The 20,653-nt window shown below is 31.4% G+C and overlaps 1 protein-coding gene across 2 annotated transcripts in view; it reads right to left on the reverse strand.

Moving 5' to 3' along the window:
- The window catches only part of LOC126888112 (optineurin-like), a 729,505-nt gene that overhangs the window by 129,925 nt on the left and 578,927 nt on the right, over window positions 1-20,653 (reverse strand). The window contains exon 7 of one of the 2 annotated variants that reach the window (XM_050656129.1): window positions 15,647-16,012. The exons of the other annotated variant lie outside the window; for it this stretch is intronic. Coding sequence (XP_050512086.1) covers window positions 15,987-16,012 — 26 coding nt within the window. The 3' untranslated portion in view covers window positions 15,647-15,986. Of the gene's footprint in view, window positions 1-15,646; window positions 16,013-20,653 lie in introns of those variants that run through there. 2 annotated transcript variants of the gene reach the window in all.

The raw sequence follows: 20,653 nt of genomic DNA on the forward strand, positions 1-20,653 counted from the left end.
GTATGACCAATAATTCATATACCTACCTGAGCTTATTGGTTTTTGGTACCAGTCAATCATTAAGGTGTTTGTAGTAGTATTACGAATAAATTTAGTATCTAAGAAGGGTAGAGTACCATTTTCATCTTCTCTTTCTAAGGTAAATTGAATGTAAGGATCATAACTGTTGAAGATGAATAAGATTTCATCCAAGGCATTGGAAGGTAGGCTAAGTATTATGTCATCAACATATTTCTTAATAAAACAAAGGTCAAAAGGTAGTACTGGTATTACTACGTCTAACAAATCGTCCATCACATAACATGCAATAATAGGTGAAATTGTCGCTCCCATAGGAGTACCAAATTTTTGTGAATAATATTGATTATTAAAAGAAAAATATGTGTTATTAAATAAAAAGCTAATTAAATTTAAGAAGGTGTCTTTCTCAATGTTACAGAAGTTACGAATAGAAGACCATTTTTTATTAATAGCTCTTAGAGCTGCATCTAAGTAAACATTACTAAAAAGGGACACGAAAAATAAACATTTTCGAAAGCTTGGAACTATTATAAAGAGTTTTCTTTGAGATTGCTGCTACCCCAATATTTCAGCCTTGTTTCCTAACTGTTCAGCAAATATTATATACCTGTTAACTACAGAGACAATGGGGTTTTACCAGAACATCGGTATTGAATTTGGTGACATTGCAGTCCAGAAATTGAAGTCTTGGTCAAAGAGTAAAATGAAATTGGCAAATGAATACAACAGAAGATGTTTCCTTTTAAAATGCCGAAAAACGGGCACACTTCCACCACACATTATACATAGTACGAAACCGATCCTATCACTGATCCATAGACAAAATACCTACACTGAAGAATCTATAAGATTATGTGATAAAATGGGATCTAAAATTCTAAATATTGAAATTACATCTAACCATAAACTTATTAATAAATTAGAATCAGATTTAACAAAATTTAAAATAGACATTATTAACTTAACATCAGAATTAATTTTTTTAAATTTCCAATCAAAACAACAGCGAGTATATAACCATAAATTTCACATAATTAAGAATAATAACTTAAAGAAATTTGATAAGCTGTATAAAGATAATGTTGATATTTTGTTAAATATTAAACCAAACTGGATAAAAAATCTAACAGAGGTTGTGATACCAGATGATATTTTTCGTTTTTTGGCTCTTGGCCCCAAATTTAGTATTGAACCTATACTAGGAATACACATTCCTATTAAAAATATGTTATCTTGTATCGACAACATAACCTCGTCTATATCTGATACACTTGTAAGGAATGTACTGATAGCTAAATCTACAAATATTATTACTAATCAAATTCACAATTATGGGAGGTACCAAAGTAACACATCTGTCTTTTACCATAAACTACTAGTTAAAACTAAATCTTTTCTAAAAAATAATCCTAATATTGTTGTTACAAAATCTGATAAAGGTAATGTAACAGTAATTTTATATAAAGAACAATATTTAGAATTATCTTCAAATATACTAAATAATAGAGAGACCTATTCTATTTTACCAAAGGACCCAACTTCTTCTATTCAACAGAAATGTAATAAATTAATAAAATCACTAGTAGATACAAACCAAATAGATCCTAATACAAAAAAGAAACTTATGTGTTATAGTGGTATTTCACCAAAATTTTATGCTCTCCCTAAAATACATAAACCTACACTATCAGTACGTCCTATAGTAGCTTGTATTAATGCTCCTACACAGTTTTTGGCTTCTTTTTTAACTGATATATTGAGTAAAGCTTATGACACTAATAATGATTACTACGTAAAAGATTCTTTTGAAGTTACTAACAAATTCAATAACTTTAAACTTCCACCTAATTATGTTATTGCAAGCTTAGATGTCGTGTCCCTTTTTAGTAATGTTTACTTAGATGCAGCTCTAAGAGCTATTAATAAAAAATGGTCTTCTATTCGTAACTTCTGTAACATTGAGAAAGACACCTTCTTAAATTTAATTAGCTTTTTATTTAATAACACATATTTTTCTTTTAATAATCAATATTATTCACAAAAATTTGGTACTCCTATGGGAGCGACAATTTCACCTATTATTGCATGTTATGTGATGGACGATTTGTTAGACGTAGTAATACCAGTACTACCTTTTGACCTTTGTTTTATTAAGAAATATGTTGATGACATAATACTTAGCCTACCTTCCAATGCCTTGGATGAAATCTTATTCATCTTCAACAGTTATGATCCTTACATTCAATTTACCTTAGAAAGAGAAGATGAAAATGGTACTCTACCCTTCTTAGATACTAAATTTATTCGTAATACTACTACAAACACCTTAATGATTGACTGGTACCAAAAACCAATAAGCTCAGGTAGGTATATGAATTATTGGTCATACCATAAATTTTCTCAAAAAGTTAATTTAATAAAACAAATGAAATCAAGGGTTTTAAAAATATCAGACAGCTCATTTCATAATACAAATCTAAAAATATTATTTAATATATTCACTGACAATTCCTATCCAAAAACCCTTATAAAGAAATTACTTTTTAACACATCTGACATCTCATACACAAATAATAATAGTATTAACAACCAAAATTTAAATAATCTTCCTAATGTTACAGAAAACCAGGAACCCATTAACTTTAAATATTTTTCACTCCCTTACATTAAAAACATCACACCAAAGCTATGCAGAATCTTTAATCAAATTAGTGGCATAAAAATAGCTAATAGTATCACATTATCTATAAACTCAATTTTTACTAGACTGAAAGATAAAACTCCTGCATTATCTTGTTCCAATGTAGTTTATAGTATACCTTGTCATAGTTGTAATATGAACTATATAGGTATCACCTCGAGAACTTTATCATCTCGAATAATATCACATAAAAGTGATTCTAGACTACATCCTGAACGTTGTGCTTTAGCAGAACACGTTTCCAAAGAGGGTCATACAATGGATTATCAATATACTAAAGTACTAGCTTCTGAGAACTCATATAACAAAAGACTCTTTTTGGAAATGGCTTTTATCTTTCAAGAAGAAAATTCAATAAACAAAAAATCAGATGTAAGACATCTCAGTGAAATTTATTCTTATTTACTCACCTTAGATAAAAATAACCAATTTAAATTTAATAATTCAAATTCTTCTTTCATTTAATATATAATTTATAGATTTTTTCAATATAAATCACATAATAAAAAAGACATCTACTTTTAAAAAAACTTTGCATTGATTAAAACTGTTTTATTCTCATTTCGGAATTTTCCTATTTCAAAATTTAAAAAACATTTATTAAATAATTATAATTGGTTCAGTGGTAGTGACGTTTCCGTATGAATTCAAACAAAATTTAATAAAAATCGATATAACATTTGTTAGACATTTTCAAAAATGCCATTTGACATACATCATTTTTTAAAATATTTTACCATTTTTCAATTTATACTCGATTTTTAGAACAATTTTTTATATATAGTTTTTAATTTTAATTTTTATATACGATTTGTACCAGGACAAAATTTCGTTTTATATGTCAGTGTTTGACAACTAGGCTCAACATCCTCAAATAATGTAAGTACAAACATATAAGTAACTCTTTAGTAAGATTGTTTTGTGATGTGCAGTGTTTTTAGTGAAAGTATTGACTCTGCATTTCTCAAAACAATTTTTTGTTGTTTTTGTGTTTTTGGGGATCCTCGACACCTGGTTTAGTGAGAGGAAACTATGGTGTTCTGGATTTTTGGTAACACAAAGATAGCAATTATTATTGATTTCAGTTAGCCTATTTGTTAAATACTGTCTATTTATGATTGTAGTTTCCCTGATGATGAAAATAAACATTTTCGAAAGCTTGGAACTATTATAAAGAGTTTTCTTTGAGATTACTGCTACCCCAATATTTCAGCCTTGTTTCCTAACTGTTCAGCAAATATTATTATATATATATATATATATATATATATATATATATATATATATATATATATATATATAAACAATTTAAGTTTCAGTGGGTTCGAGTCAATAAAAGGGGCTATTTTAGAGGACTATTTTTTATTTCTCAAGCTTTCGAATGCCATCGCATTCTTTTTCAAGAGCTAAAATATAAACAATTTGACAAAGTGGACTAAAAGTGGTAAAAATGTAACTCACCATATAAAACTAGGTTCGTTATTAAACCTGCTAACTAAACTAACAATAAATGGTAAAATAAAACTGTTAATAATAGAATGAATATTTCCCAGACTGCATAAAAAAATAATTATTTGAATTTTGAATTTAAAATATCGGTAGAAATTTTTTTATAAATCAAAGTCAATGTCAATGACAAAATAAGCCTACATCGAGAAGGTAGTCAATGTCAATGACAAAATAAGCATATATTAGCTAAAAATTAGATATTTCCAAATATGTATTACTGTTGTGATAATTTATAAAAAAAATTTATTTTTTTTATTTTATAGAAGCATAAAGAATATAACCAGGATATAGAAAGAATAGAGAAAAAAAACAACCAATATGATGTATACATACATGGTGTTATAAATGAATTATAAAGAAAGGATGTAGTTATAAATTTGTCCAATCGTATTGTTTCGCACAAAAGTGACTGTAGAATAAAAAAGCCTTCTTGTGCTTTGGCAGAGCATGTAATTGACAAAGACCATGTCATGGATTTCGATAACATTCAAATTTTGTGCAATGAATGTAATAAATTTAAAAGAACCTTTTTGGAAATGGTATCTATAAGTAAAAGTGATCTTAGTTTAAATAAAAGATCAGAAATTCAAAATTTAAGTAAAATTTATAACTACATCCTTTCTTTATAATTCATTTATAACACCATGTATGTATACATCATATTGGTTGTTTTTTTTCTCTATTCTTTCTATATCCTGGTTATATTCTTTATGCTTCTATAAAATAAAAAAAATAAATTTTTTTTTATAAATTATCACAACAGTAATACATATTTGGAAATATCTAATTTTTAGCTAATATATGCTTATTTTGTCATTGACATTGACTACCTTCTCGATGTAGGCTTATTTTGTCATTGACATTGACTTTGATTTATAAAAAAATTTCTACCGATATTTTAAATTCAAAATTCAAATAATTATTTTTTTATGCAGTCTGGGAAATATTCATTCTATTATTAACAGTTTTATTTTACCATTTATTGTTAGTTTAGTTAGCAGGTTTAATAACGAACCTAGTTTTATATGGTGAGTTACATTTTTACCACTTTTAGTCCACTTTGTCAAATTGTTTATATTTTAGCTCTTGAAAAAGAATGCGATGGCATTCGAAAGCTTGAGAAATAAAAAATAGTCCTCTAAAATAGCCCCTTTTATTGACTCGAACCCACTGAAACTTAAATTGTTTTATTCCAAACAAGTCAACATAGTACTTCTTTTTATATATATATATATATATATATATATATATATATATATATATATATATATATTGCATATACAGCGTGTATATTAACAAGAATTATTTCATACAGTTAGCGCTCGCTTTGGCATCCGTTATACTGGCAACAATGTACTTATGGTATGAAGTAAAATATTTAACCTTGGTCGTGTTTATGTGAGAATTTAGTTGAAGAACCCAGACAAATTCTATTTATAACTTTTGCCAACTAGGTGGTTTTGCTCGGATATACGATTTGCTGTAAATTGTTTGTTTTCGTTTTTATACTCTTAAATCAGGTTAGAAAAACTTATTTCTTGGGTGTAGTTATGGATAATGTATTTTCTAAACTTTTAAATTTTCTATTTTATTTCGATGGAAGAAGATTATGGATCTCGGAAGATTCGATGGAATAAGTTATAATGTAATATACTTAACAATACCACTATATACCCTTGACAAATGTTTATTTTTTAAACTTAATAGGTAATTGTTAAATAGCTTTCGATAGGTTAGGTTTATTATTAAATTTTATTTTTTTATTTTGATAAATAATCGGTATTGTCTCTCTCTCTCTCTCTCTCTCTCTCTCTCTCTCTCTCTCTCTCTCTCTCTCTCTCTCTCTCTCTCTCTCTCTCCTCAGCGCATCCTTTTCTGTTTTATTCTTTCGAAATTTGCTGTACAAGTATTTTCCATTGCTCTCTGTTTCTCGCTCTCTGTTTGACTTCTCTCCATCTCAACGCCAATTCTTTCATGATCTCTTGTTACAGTTCTTCTCCAGCTATTATCAGGTCTTCCTCTTCTTCTTCTTTCGTCTGGTTGGTATTCGAGTGCTTGTTTGGTTATATTATTTCGATCCTTCCTCAGAGTATGTATAATCAATCCATTTTCATTTCCTTCTTTTAATCGTGACTGTTATTTTCTCTTGTTTTGTTCTTCTCCGTAGATCTATGTTTTTTATTTTCTGGCCAGTATATTTTTAGGATTTTCCTCAACTATTTATTTATAAAGGTTTGTAATTTTTTGCTAGTTGTCTCTTCCTCTCTCTAAGATTCTGCGCCATACAACAATATAGTCTTAAAACAGCTGTTAAAGATTTTGATTTTGGTTAATTCTGATATATCGCGTGTGTTCCAGATTTTCCTTAATGCATTATATGATTATATAATGAGTGCATATTGTGCCTTTACTATCCTTTTTTCTACATCTGATCTACTAGCGCCTTTTTTTCCATAATTGATTCCAGATATGTAAAGTTATCTACCTCTCGTATTTGTCTTCCTTTTATTTTAATTTTAGTTTATTGGTTACTGTTTTTTAAGTTTTGTTTTTTTGTCTTTATCTTCAGGCCCATTACCTTGGAGTATTTTGCAAGCGTGTCGATCTATTTTTGCTTATAACTGCTATGTTCGGTTAGGGGACAAATGTCATCTGCGAACTACAAATCCTCCAACTAGTTATGCAATTTCCATCTAATACCTGTTTTATTATTGCTTACTTTCTGCATGATCCAGTCCGTTATTATTAGAAATAATGTCGGGGATAGCACACATCCTTGTTTAACTCCGCTTTGTATAGCTATATCTACATACTACCATTTTTCCCGCATGTTCTAGTCTGGCTCTATATTTCTTGTAAAGTAGTCTGATTAAGTTGATGTATTTTATCGGTAGTCCATATAGTTTTATAATCTTCCACATTTGTTCTCTGTTTATACTATCGAAGACCTTTTCAAACTCAAAGTCAAAGTAAACATGTTTATATTTTTTTGCCATTCACTAGCTTGTTCCAAGATAATTGTAGAGTACAAGAGATACAGCGGTACAGGTACAAGATACAGAGGTACAGATAGAGTACAAATGTGGTCGATAATGGAGCGTTTTGCGCGAAAACCTTCTTGGTTGTTTCTTAGTCTTAGTTTCTTGTCTAGTTCTGGCTTCAGTCTATTCAATATGATATTTGACATTATTTTGAATGTGGCACTTAGCAGTGTTATTGCTCGCCAATTCTAGCATTTATTTAAATCGCCCTTTTTTGGTATCTTAATGGTTACACCCTCGTTCCATTTCGCCTTTATTAAATCTATCGGTAGGTTGTAGCTTTCAGCGGCTTTGCCATTTTTTAGTTGATTCAGTGTGTTTTGTATTTCTTCTTTCGTAATTTCAACTGTTCTAATGTTTATTTCCTGTATTACATTATCTTCGTTTATATCTGATGTTTGGAGTATATTTCCTCGCAGTGTTCTTTTCAGCTTTGTATTATTTTATGTTCTGATGTAATTAATTTCCTTGTTTATCTTTGATTTGTTTATTAATGTTTAGTGTTTTTGCCCTGTCAAATTTCGGATGATATTGTACTGTATTTTCAGGTCGTTTTCTTGCGCAGCTTTTTCTGACATTTTTACCATATGATTTACATAGTATCTTGTCTTTTCTGGGTCGCTTTTTAACCGCTATATCTTTTCTTTGTATTTCCTTTCTACTGCTTTTCCTTCTTCGGTTGCTTCTTTTTGTAACATTTCTTCTTTAAGTTTCTTTCTTTCTTCTCTTAGTTAGTTATAACATTATAACATTACTACTATTACATTATAAATACAACAATGCCCGTCAGAGTTCGGACGAGAATTTTAGTTATTAATAAATAAGGGTCAAATATGACAGTTTTTCGTTGAAATCGCTACAGGTAAAAATAAGGTAATTAAATATCTTATTTAGATTATTCATCTCTTAGTAGATAAGCAAAGGTTTAAAATGGAAGTTTTTAAATTTTGATCCGATTATTTGTTACTTGGGAAATTGCAAAATAAAACTAAATTTCGAAAATGAAAAATTGCTATACCTTTTGCAGAAATGAACTTAAGACTTTGATATTGCATGAAATGTTGAGTCAAATAGTCCACATAATGCACAAAAAATTTCCAGACGATTTGTCAATTAGTTTAAATTTCATTCGATTTGTTTATCACAAAGAGCTTTTTTTGCAATGTTGTTGTTCATAAAATAATAATGATACAGCAATTCTGTGAAAACCACAGGAAAGAAGAATACTTATATTTTCAACTTATTTAAAAAATCAATAAGAAGTCATTTTTACCATTCTGAAAACATTTTACGAAAGTAGAATCATTTTTGGCTTATAAACAATTTGAATAACCATATTAACATATTGACTAAATCTGCGTTGGGATTTGAAAAGCTGATATTTTTACACGAATTTTCAAAAAAAACCTTTCGCCTAGGTTAATTACGAGCAAAGTTAGCCACGTTATTTTTAAAGATATATTAACCACTGTGTTCAAGTTTACTCAAACTTTTACACATAAACTATATACATACCTTGAACTTCAAAATAGCGATAGTTAGGTTTCTTAATTGTTATGAACAAACTAGCTGTGAATTAAATAAAAAAAAGTGGCTAACTTTGACCGTAATTAACCAAGGTAAATTTTTTTTAACATTTATGTAAAAATACACATCGAAAACAATGTGATAACTACAGGGGTATTTCCGTTACACCAACAATCAGCAAAATATACGGAAGGATCTTAAAAAACCGAATAGAAGACGAATACAAGGAAATGGAAGCAGAAGAACAAGCAGCATTTAGAGCCGGAAGATTTACAATTGATCACCTTTTTGCAATCGCACAAGTCATGGAAAAGAAAACAGCGATTAACCAAGAGATTTATTTCGTATATTATATTGATCTGAAAAAGGCATACGACAGTGTACCTTTGGTAAAGTTGTGGGAGGCAATGGTGAATACAAATATTAACATAGAAACGTGAAAAGTGAAAACTACCCCTAATTGTAAAAAATTATAAAACAACATTTTAAACTTTAATATTGTCAACATTTGGTTTTTATTAGTTACATAATGATTGTTTTATGCTTTAAGATATACTATCGTAATATTTCAACCCTTAAAACCACCCTTCTTGGAGCTATATATAAAAAATTTACTTATCCTAAAAGAATCATTTCGGCTTGCATCGATTTACATAAAAATTTGGGATTAGGATCATCTCACCCTGTACTTCATATTCTATATCATGCTTAAGGGCGTTGATTATTTTAGAGGTGTAACCTACCCCTTATTAACAAAAATGATATAAAAACATTGTAAATTTTAATATGGGTAAAATTTGGTTATGATTGGTTAAATAATTATTGTTTTATACTTTAGGATAAAATATCATAATATTTCGACCCTTAAAAACCACCCTTAATAACATCACAATTTTTATAAGTAGATAATTTAATAGATCTATACAGAAAAAAAAAGTAGAATTAAAGAATTACAAAAATATTTATTTACACAAAAATACGAATTTACAAATATGTACAAATACAAATAGTTTTTTAGTCATCTTCTAGTATACGAACCGGTTCTGTGGTATTATACATACATTGAAAATGATCCATAAGTGGACTATTCCAATTTTTCAAAAAAATATTGGTTTTCTAAACATAGCTCCTTCATTTTTTGCGATAAAAAGTTTTTTCAAAAATAATTTTGTAGGATTTTTAAAGAGTTGTAAGACTGTTAAAACTAAATTCTGTAAGAGCCCTTAGTTTTAATTGGGGTGGGTTTAAAAGAATAAGGGGATGTTTGCTCGAAAATAGAGGTATTAAATAGCTATAGTATCTCGCTAACTGTTCACTGTAATGAAAATCTATGCAGAAGGGAATTTTACTTATTAAATAATAAGCTACAATTTAGTAGTCCATAATTTTTTTCGTATCTCCAGTATTCGTAACTCCAATTTTTCTAAAATTAGGCCTTTTAAATAGGTCAAACTTCTTGGGTGTATTTATAATACGAATATAAAGGGAATGACAGAAAGGTGAAGACTAATTTTTAATTAGTAGGGTAGTTAGGGAGTTGTTTTCACTGATTTTTTCATAGAGAATAGCAGGTACCGACTGTTTTGATCATAAGTCGCTTAATTTTCATACTAGAGGAGCTTCATATTATTATTTTTTGAAAGGTCTAACAGTATACTTGAAAAAAGATTATTTAAGTTTAATTTAATTTGTGTTACTAAAAGATACATTTTTGATATCTACAGTTTTTTTTTGATTAAATGCATATTTTTCGAGGTATTCTCAAAAAAACCTCTAAAAAAGGCGATTTTTTCGTCGAAAAACTGTTACTTTCAAGCGCGAATAACTCGAAAAATATTAGTTTTACGAAGAAAATTTAAAAAACATTTTTTTCTTAGAATTACTTTTTACATCGATTTACATGGTTAAAATGCAATAAAAAATTCCCGTCCCCGAGATAGGGTGGCAACCACCCCAAGTTTTTAGCGTACAGCGGCATGACATAGAAAATGATTCTTGTACTATTCCCTACCTTCTGTGAAAATTTCATGTAAATCCATGTTGGACGAAAAAATTGCGAGCCAAAATGCTTCACTACCTCGACTATAGAAGGAGGAGAAACAATCAGTAAATGTTACGAATATAAATACCTGGGTATAAAAATCACGAATGATGGAACACTGGACGGAGCCATTAAAGAACGAAATACTCAGGCCAGGAAAGCAATTAGGCTCCTAAACTAAGTACTCTGGGACAAGCAGATAAACAACCAAAACAAGAAAAAGATCTATAACGCCGTAGTGAAAAGCATTATAACATAGAGCTGAGAAGTATGGCATATGAAGGAAAAATCAAAACGAATGTTAGATGTCACCGAAATGGACTTCTAAAGAAGAGCTGCAGGAAGATCAAGAAGAGAACATGTCACCAATGAACGGATACGAGAAATAATGAAGGTTACACATACAATAAATGACGAAATCAACGAAATACAACTACGATGGTTTGGTCACGTACAAAGAATGCATGAAGACAGAATCACAAAACAAGTGCAAAACTAGAAACCGCAAGGTAGAAGAAGAAGAGGTAGAAAGAGGAAAAGTTGACAGGCAGGAATAAACAAAGTCATGGATGAAAGAGGTCTGAAAGTAGATCAATGTGCGGACGGAGAGGAGTGGCGAACGGGTATCGGAATACGGAGAACGTTATAAACCGATAATACAATAATAATGTAAAAGTACCAGCCTTTTAAATCCTAAAGTCTAGGGATGGCGGTTGTTGAACAAAAAACCGGTTTTCGGTTATACCGTTTTTTTTACTTACGGCTTAACCTGGCGGTTATAACCGGTCAAAAACCCGGTTGTTCCAAAAACCGGTTTTCGTTTTTTTCATCAAAAGCAAATACTCAATAGGTTATAATGTTAAATTTATATTGCACTTTAGTTTGCTCAATTTTCCTCCCGAAAAATTCCCCAACCAATTCAACCTATAAAAATTTTCCCAGGCGCTTTCAAATTACCCTAAAAATGGGCGAAAGTACCCCAATCTCTGATTCGTCGCTCGTTGTAGACGGCGTCGGCGTATATTGCGTTGTCAATAATTGGGATATTCCCAAAAGTGATGATCCTACCGATCTACCGAAATGTCCCTTGGATCTATCAGGTTTAAAAAAATATCCAAATGACATATTTTACTTAAAAATAAATTCGATAAACCAATTCATTATTTACTTCTCTATTGCCATCAAAAAATTTCAGTAGGTAATATTTTTTAATACGTTCGTATAATACCTACCTTTTATATCCTAAGAACTATTTATTGTTTAAAAATTACATAATGGAGGTTCCTAATCGGTTTTCGGTATTCAAATTTCTTACAAACAAGAGTCTCAAGTCTCAAGTACTCAAGTATGTATAAACAATTTTTTAGATGATGGTTGGAATATCAATTTCAAGCAGATCACTTACTTTTTTATGTAAATATATTATCATCTAAATCTAAAAATAACTATTCCCAAAATTGTTTCATAAAAGCTGATGTGACACTTTCGTCCAGTTCTCTATTAGTAAATAAAAGTTGAATTATGGTTGTTTGGGTTAATTACTTCGCATATTATTTATAATACATATGATTGAGATCGAAAATAGATAGAAATTTTTTCATTTTTCTCTAAATAAATTTTTTTTCCACAGGTAACTTTTTCGGTTTTTCACCGGTAATTACTTTAAAAAGAAAAAACCGGTTATAACCGGGACAAAAAAACAACCGGTAAAACCGGTTGTTTCGAATTAAAAAAACCGGTTTTAGGTTATAACCGGTAGGTCTTTAGCATCCTTAAGTCGATTAATTTAGTTTGCAGTCAATACTAACAAAGTTATTCAAATTGTTTATAAGCCAAAAATGACTATTTTACTAAAATATTTTCGGAATGATAAAAATGACTTTTTATTATTTTTTTAAAAACTTTGAAAACATAAGTATTCTGTTTTCATGTGGTTTCCACAAAATTGCTGTATCATTATTATTTTATGAAGAAAATCATGCTTCATCATTGCAAAGAAAAGGCTTTTTTTATAAACAAATTGAATAAAATGTAAACTAATTGACGAATCGCCTTGAAATTTTTTGTATATTATCTGGACTGGACATGGACTGTTCGACCCAATATTTCATGTAATATCAGTCTTAAGTTTATTTTTGCAAAAGTTATAGCAAATTTTTTATTTTCGAAATTTAAGGTTTATTTTGCAATTACCGAAGCAACAAATAATCTTACGAAAATTCAAAAACTGCCATTTTAAACCTTTGTTCATCTACTAAAAATGAATACTCTATCTGATATAAGATATTTAATTACTTATTTTTACCTGTAGCGATTTAAACGAAAAAACTGCCATTTTTGACCCTTATTTGTTAATAACTAAAATTATCGTCCGAACTGTAACGGACATTTTTGTATTTATAATGTAATAGGTATATAGTGTCCAAAAAATCCATTTGAAACCTGGCCGGTCAAGTGTTCCGAACGTATATTTTTGATATATTTCCCTGGAGTACAATGTGTTTCCGGTTATCCATTTCTTTTCTCTTTTTTTCATCCCTATAATTTCGTTTGCAGTTTTTGCATAATGTCCTAAAGTTCTTCCATATTTCTTCCACTGTTTCCTCATGTTGGGACAGTGCTGTTCGGTTTAATTTCAGTCTTTTTGTGAATTCGATTCTTGTGTTTTCTTGTTTAAGAGCTTCGCCATTGTATCTTCTTCTTGTGTTTACTTTCCGGTTTTTGTCTTTGACTAATTTCATCTTTATTTTGGCCCTTACTCGCATGTAATATTTAGTATTCGCCATAAGTGTCTCCACTTGACCTTGTCGAACGCTTTACGATAATCTATAAAGCATATGTACAGTGGAATATTGAATTCCCTAGATTTTTCGATTATCTGTCTTATATTCAACAGGTGTTCTCGAGTACCTCTACCTTTGGTAAATCCAGTTTGCTCTTGTGGAATTTCTCTTTGAAAAAATGTTTTTATTCTCTCATTGATTATATGTAGCATTATTTTAATTTTAATGGCATGTGATATAAGAGAAATAGTTCTATAATTGTTGCATTTATGGAAGCTGCCTTTTTTATGAATCGTTGTTATTGTAGATTTTGTCCAGTCTTTAGGCCATTGTTTAGAATGCCATATTTGGTTACAGAGTCGATGAAGTAATTTTACGCCAGTTTCTTCTGTGGCTTTGAGTATTTCTGCTGTTATCATATCTGGACCTGGTGCTTTATTATATTTGAGCTAAATGATCGCTAGTCTTACTTCATTTTCAAGTATATCAGGTTCTTGTTCTACCTCGTCAAAGATTTGGTTAACAGGTTCTTGGCGTTGATCATCTTTATATAGGTCCCTGCAATACGATCTCCATGTCTCTGCTATATCTTCTCTGATTGTTCTCAGAGTTCCAGTGTTGTCTTCAATGGCCCAAGTTCTGGCTTTGAAGTATCTTGTTAAGTAGCGTATTTTTCTAAATAGTCCTCTCGGCTGATTATTCTGATCATGTCTCTTAATTTCTTTGCATATATTTTGATAGTAGAGTTTTTTATCTGCCTTGCATCTTCGCTTTACTTCTTTATTGAGGTTTCTTAAACTAGCTTTTTCCCTTTCACTATGCATACCACTTTGACAAAGATTTCTTCTGTTCTCAATGATTTGAAAGGTTTCATCTGTTATCCAGTGTTTCCGTTGCACAGGATTATTTATCTTTGGATGATCAATTGGTGTTGTTACACAATGTTTAAAAGTCTCCCATATTTCTTGTGATGTTCCGTGACGAATAGAGGGCATTATTTTATGTACTTCCTGGAGAAGGTCGTCCTGCTTTTTTAGTTCTATCTAATGATCTATCTGATTCTATCTATGATACAGGTGGTGACATTATAATTGATATATTATAGTATGAGAATAGAAAAATTATATTATTAAAAATATTGTAATAAAGAATTATATCTATATATCTATAAGCGAGGTTCCTATAGCCTCTGCTACTTCTCGCATTTCGACCGCTATCTTTTTCTGTCCATCCATTCGTCTTCTTTGATGGCTGTATCTCTCATGATGTGCTGTACATGTTCTTCCCAGGTAACTGAAGGCCTTCCCCTTCTTCTTCTTTGTTGTGGTATGTAATTTAAAGCTTTCTTTGGCGATCTATCTTCATTCATTCGTTTGACGTGACCATACCACACTAATTGTCTCGTTTCAATTCTATCTACACTGGAATATACAGTTTTTGTCCTCCTTCCTGATGCGATCTTTTATATACCACACGCTCTCCTTAGATAATCTATTTCTACTGCCTACTTCTATTCTCTTTCTATCTTTTTTTGTGATCTGCCAAACTTCTGCTCCATAAGTCATAATAGGCTCTACCAAGGTACGATAGATTGTCGTTTTTTGTCTTATCTCTTTAGACCATAGTAGAGAGCTTAGAATGTTTACCGCTATTTTGCCCTGCTGTGTTCTGTTTTCGATGTCTCTTTTGCCTTCTTTAGATAATATAGATTCGAGATATTTATATTCTTTAAATGTATTTGTTGTTCTAATTTCTAAATCTGGATCTCCTAATAAAGAATTAAGAATTAAATTCTAACACTTCTATAATATGTTACAATTGAGCAATTAGACCACTAGTTTCGGCAACTGGTTATGATAAATTCATCAATTTTAATGAACATACTTTTTAATTGTTTTTATTCTTGCAGTAAAAAAGACACTGTTAATTATACAAAGAGAATATCATTAATCTGTCACAACAATAATTGTTTTAACATACTACAATAATCATTTATAAAAATATCCGAAGTCTAAATACCAACATTTGAGGTGGCAACAGCGTAGTAGAAGCCATGAGGACATAAACTGAAATATACGGATTCCGCGACAACCTTAAACTGAATAAATATATATTTGGACGTCACCAAAACCGTTAAAGTGATTTTAGATATACAGCAAGCGAACGTGGCGCGCCTGATGGCAACTGCTCCAAGTAATGTGTATATTATTATACAGATAACGTGTCTGAGGACATCCGGCCAATATTTTGTTCAGGCATTGTAGGAAGTGGTACCTTTCACCTGCGATATATTTTAGAGAAAATCCTCGTGGCAACCGTATATCGGAGTCCACGAAGACCTGGACGCCACGAGAGACTACAGTTTAACATGGGGGGACGTCATGAGAGGCTAAAAATAAATATATATATATATATATATATATATATATATATATATATACATCCTACTATCAATTTGGCATCGATACATTATGCATTTACCATCGATTTGGCATCGTCTTGCAAAGTGGCATCTGTATATCGATGCCACTTTACACTACCTTAATAACTTTTTTTCTGCACTTGTTACCAGAAGTCTAATCAACTCGGTAGTTAGAGATTTGATTTCTTGATGTTACTTTAATATATCAGCTTTCTTTGTTTATCCCTTACTAAGTTATATAAGTTTATTCCATAAAATGTTTGAGTCCAAAATGATGGTACAGTGAAAATATTATATACATTTAGTTCAGTGTTTTACCGTTTTGTCGCTGCCGCTATATACATGAAAACGTATATCCCACTTTCATTATCAATCATTTTGGCATCAGAAATTTGGCATCACTGTTGAATATAATATTATCCACACCGAAAAATAGGCAATTTGAGAATGTATATATTATTTTCATCAACAAATCATTCTGGCATCATGTTGTTTTCACCCAATTTTGAAAAAATGTGAAAACTTTGTATTATCCACGTCCGTCTGTCCGTCCGTCTGTCTGTAATCACAACTCCTCCGTCAACATACCAGCTAGAATGACAAATGAGGTGTCAACTGAAAGCTGATAATCCAAGGATGGTACTAAAGCTGAGATATTTGACCTTGGCGGTCTGTCCGTCGGTCTGTCCGACCGCGAATATAACTCCTCCATCATTATACCAGGTAGAATGACAAATGAGGTGTCAAATGAAAGCTTATAATCCAAGGATGGTACTAAAGGTGAGATATTTGACCTAGGCTGTCTTTTCGTCGGTCCGTACGACCGCGAATATAACTCCTTCGTCATTATACCAGGTAGAATGACAAATGAGGTGTCAAATGAAAGCTTATAATCCAAGGATGGTATTAAAGTTGATATATTTGACTTAGGCGGTCTGTGCGTCGGTCCCTCCGACCGCGAATATAACTCCTCCATTATTATACCAGCTTGAATGATAAATGAGGTGTCAAATAAAAGCTTATAATCCAAGGATGGTACTAAAGGTGAGATATTTGACCTAGGCTGTCTTTCCGTCGGTCCGTACGACCGCGAATATAACTTCTCCGTCATTATACCAGGTAGAATGACAAATGAGGTGTCAAATAAAAGCTGATAATCCAAGGATGGTACTAAAGGTGCGATATTTTTCCTTGGCGGTCTGTCCGTCGGTCTGTCCGACCGCGAATATAACTCCTCGATCATTATACCAGGTAGAATGATAAATGAGGTGTCAAATGAAAGCTTATAATCCAAGGATGGTACTAAAGGTGAGATATTTGACCTAGGCTGTCTTTCCGTCGGTTCATACGTCCGCGAATATAACTCCTCCATCATTATACCAGCTTGAATGATAAATAAGGTGTCAAATGAAAGCTTCTGATCCAAGGATGGTACTAAAGGTGAGATATTTGACCTAGGCTGTCTTTCCGTCGGTCCGTACGACCGCGAATATAACTTCTCCGTCATTATACCAGGTAGAATGACAAATGAGGTGTCAAATGAAAGCTGATAATCCAAGGATGGTACTAAAGGTGAGATATTTGACCTAGGTCCGTCGGTCCGTCCGACCGCGAATATAACTCCTTCATCATTATACCAGCTAGAATGATAAATGAGGTGTCAAATGAAAGCGTATAATCCAAGGATGGTACTAAAGGTGAGATATTTGACCTAGGCAATCTTTCTGTCGGTTCGTACGACCGCCAATATAACTCCTCCACCATTATACCGGGTAGAATTATAAATAAGGTGACAAATGTCAAAGTTTAGTAAAAATGACTCAAAATTAGTAAATTCGTATATCAATCCACGCAAAGTTACACGTAAAATTCAAATATCGTCTTCCAGTTCTACTTTCGATTACTTTGGGTTAAAACCTAGGACTTACGAAGTCCAATTACTTGTTTTGTTTAAAAATAAGGCATATCATAGACATGCCTTAGGCATCACAGAAGACAATGACACAGAAAAATCAAACACAGCAGCATGTCAAAAAGGCCTTAGTTATGTATCTTCGGTCCTGTTAGTCCAATCGTGATGTATAGCACCTCAAATGATAGGATTTGACAAACAGAATACAATGACAGAAAAATCAAATACAACAGCATGTCAAAAGGGCCTTAGTAGCGTATCTTCGGTCCTATTAGTAAGATCGTGACGTACGGCATCTTAAATAATAGGACTTGACCAATAGAATCAAATTTGACACAAACAAATCAAATACAGCAACAAGTCAAAAGGGCCTTTGTTATGTATCTTCGGTCCTATTGGTCCAATCGTGACATACAGCAACTCAAATGATAGGGTTTAACGAACAGAATACAATGACACAGAATAATCAAATACAGCAACATGCCAAAAGGGCCTTATTTACGTATCTTCGCTCCTATTGGTCCAATCGTGGAGTACAGCACCTCAAATAATAGTATTTGACAAATAATATAAAATGGCACAGAAAAATCAAATACAGCAACATGTTAAAAGAGCCTTAGTCATGCAGCTTCGCTACAATTGATCCAATCGTGACGTACAGCGCCTCAAACGATGGGATTTAACGGGCAGAATGCGACTGTAGACAAATCAAAATGGCGGCATGTAATAGCACCTTAAAATTGTAGAAATAAAATGGATTAACGCACAGAGGTGTATGACATATTATGTGACAGTATTTAACAAATTGAATACGATTACGTATTAAGGTAAATTAATACGATTAAGGTAATTATGCGTTTTCTTGCAATTAACCAAATAAGCTTATAAACTGCAATGCGTTTTCTAGCAATTAACAAAATAAGCTTACAAATTGCAAGGCTCAACTGTTTATATGTATCCGTGTTATATTATGTTGCTATTTGTCATTTAATTTATGTTTTAATTTTTAATCATACTTAACCTGACCCAATTAATCTCATTTAATTATAATCATCACACCTCATCAAAAGCTTCCTTACAAGAACATAGTCAGCGATTTTGGTATGGCTTAGAGCCAGACTACGTCAAGATCGCTTATAAATCGTGCTGGTAATCGCCTTGCAGCGAAACCAAAAATAAAGAAGAAGAAGAAGAAGAATACGATTACATACGTCCAGTTTTTGACAAGTGACTTCTCTACATGATAAACGCGAAAAGGCTCCCTTCGTTCACTGTTCGACATAGGCCTCGCGTTCACTGCATATATCCACTGCTTCCTGAAGCCGTGACATAAGAGGATAGAATTTAACGAATTAAACGACAAAGAACACTAAGCAAGGCAGCGTGCGGGAAAAACAGGACCATCCTTTGTATACTCCACAGGAAAGCATTATATATTCAACGTTAGAATTATGTTATAGTATAAGGGTATATATTTTTAAATGATAAATATATTTTTTTATTTAGTACATTCCGTACGTTTTTTAAACATGATCAGGAGAATTTGTTGCCTGAAGTCTATAAAAGAATTTCCAAACAATCCTTGTGTTATGGATTATTTTTCAGAATGTGTTTAAAAGGTAGCTTACATGCTTATTGTTCAATTGTCTTATCACTTTTAAGCGCTTGTCTTTTTGTAGGGCTATTAATTGTGATTTCAACCATTCTTGCGGGACAATGCCTTTTCAGTAAATGAAGTGAATATTGTTATACATTTAATTTTTTTCCTCAATTAATTGGATGCCCCCTACTGGTGTTTGGTCTAAGCTTACAGCTTTTCCCCATTGACGCTATTTTATAACTAATTATAATTAAGGGTACGGAATTTTCGCAAATAAAAAACATGAATTTCGCATTTACTTTTTTTATAATTACAAAATTTCGCATTTATTTTTAACTACGAGTAAAACAACAGAAAACATTAATTAAAAGCTAACATCGTTGTAATTTCGACATTCGACTGTTTAAGAGCTGTTCTTCGATCTGTCACTACAATATTATATGTGCTGAAGAATCGTTCTGCGTCTACGCTGTTTTTGGACTCCAAATGCTCTGTAATGCTGCTTTAGCAAATGACGGAAAACTGCACTGTGTAGCAATTGTGTCTTGTGTCACACAGATATAGGTCATCTGTTGCAAATTCTTTGACTCGATCACTCAAAATTGTTTTAGGGCGTCCCATTTTAGGGGATACTTTAAGTAACTTTATGTTACTATGGAAACTTTTTTGATAGACCATGTTCTTAATAAAAATTGACGGAATGAGCACTGATTGTCCTGTTTGACTAATTTATGTTTAGAAAATAAGAATTAGCCGACTTTTATTCCTACTTAGATTTTTACCAATACAAAAGGCCGAAATGCAGATAACAACAGTCGGATTATTTATATTTCTCAAAGAATCAACATTGAAAAATATCAATTCCTTATCTTATCTTTATCTATTTAATGATGAACAATGAAAGTTCCTTCTGTTTCTACATGTGTTAGAAAAATAAACAACCTTTCAAAAATTATGTACAATAGAAAACTTTCCGTAAAATCTTTCCATGCCTTATTTACTACCTAACTACCTACTTATTTACGGGCGAGTTGGGCACCTGCAGGTATTTCGCGGAAATAAACAAAAACTCCATATTTCACATTTATCGCATTTA

This window comes from Diabrotica virgifera, chromosome 7, assembly GCF_917563875.1.
Source record: "Diabrotica virgifera virgifera chromosome 7, PGI_DIABVI_V3a".
NCBI classification, from domain to species: domain Eukaryota; kingdom Metazoa; phylum Arthropoda; class Insecta; order Coleoptera; family Chrysomelidae; genus Diabrotica; species Diabrotica virgifera.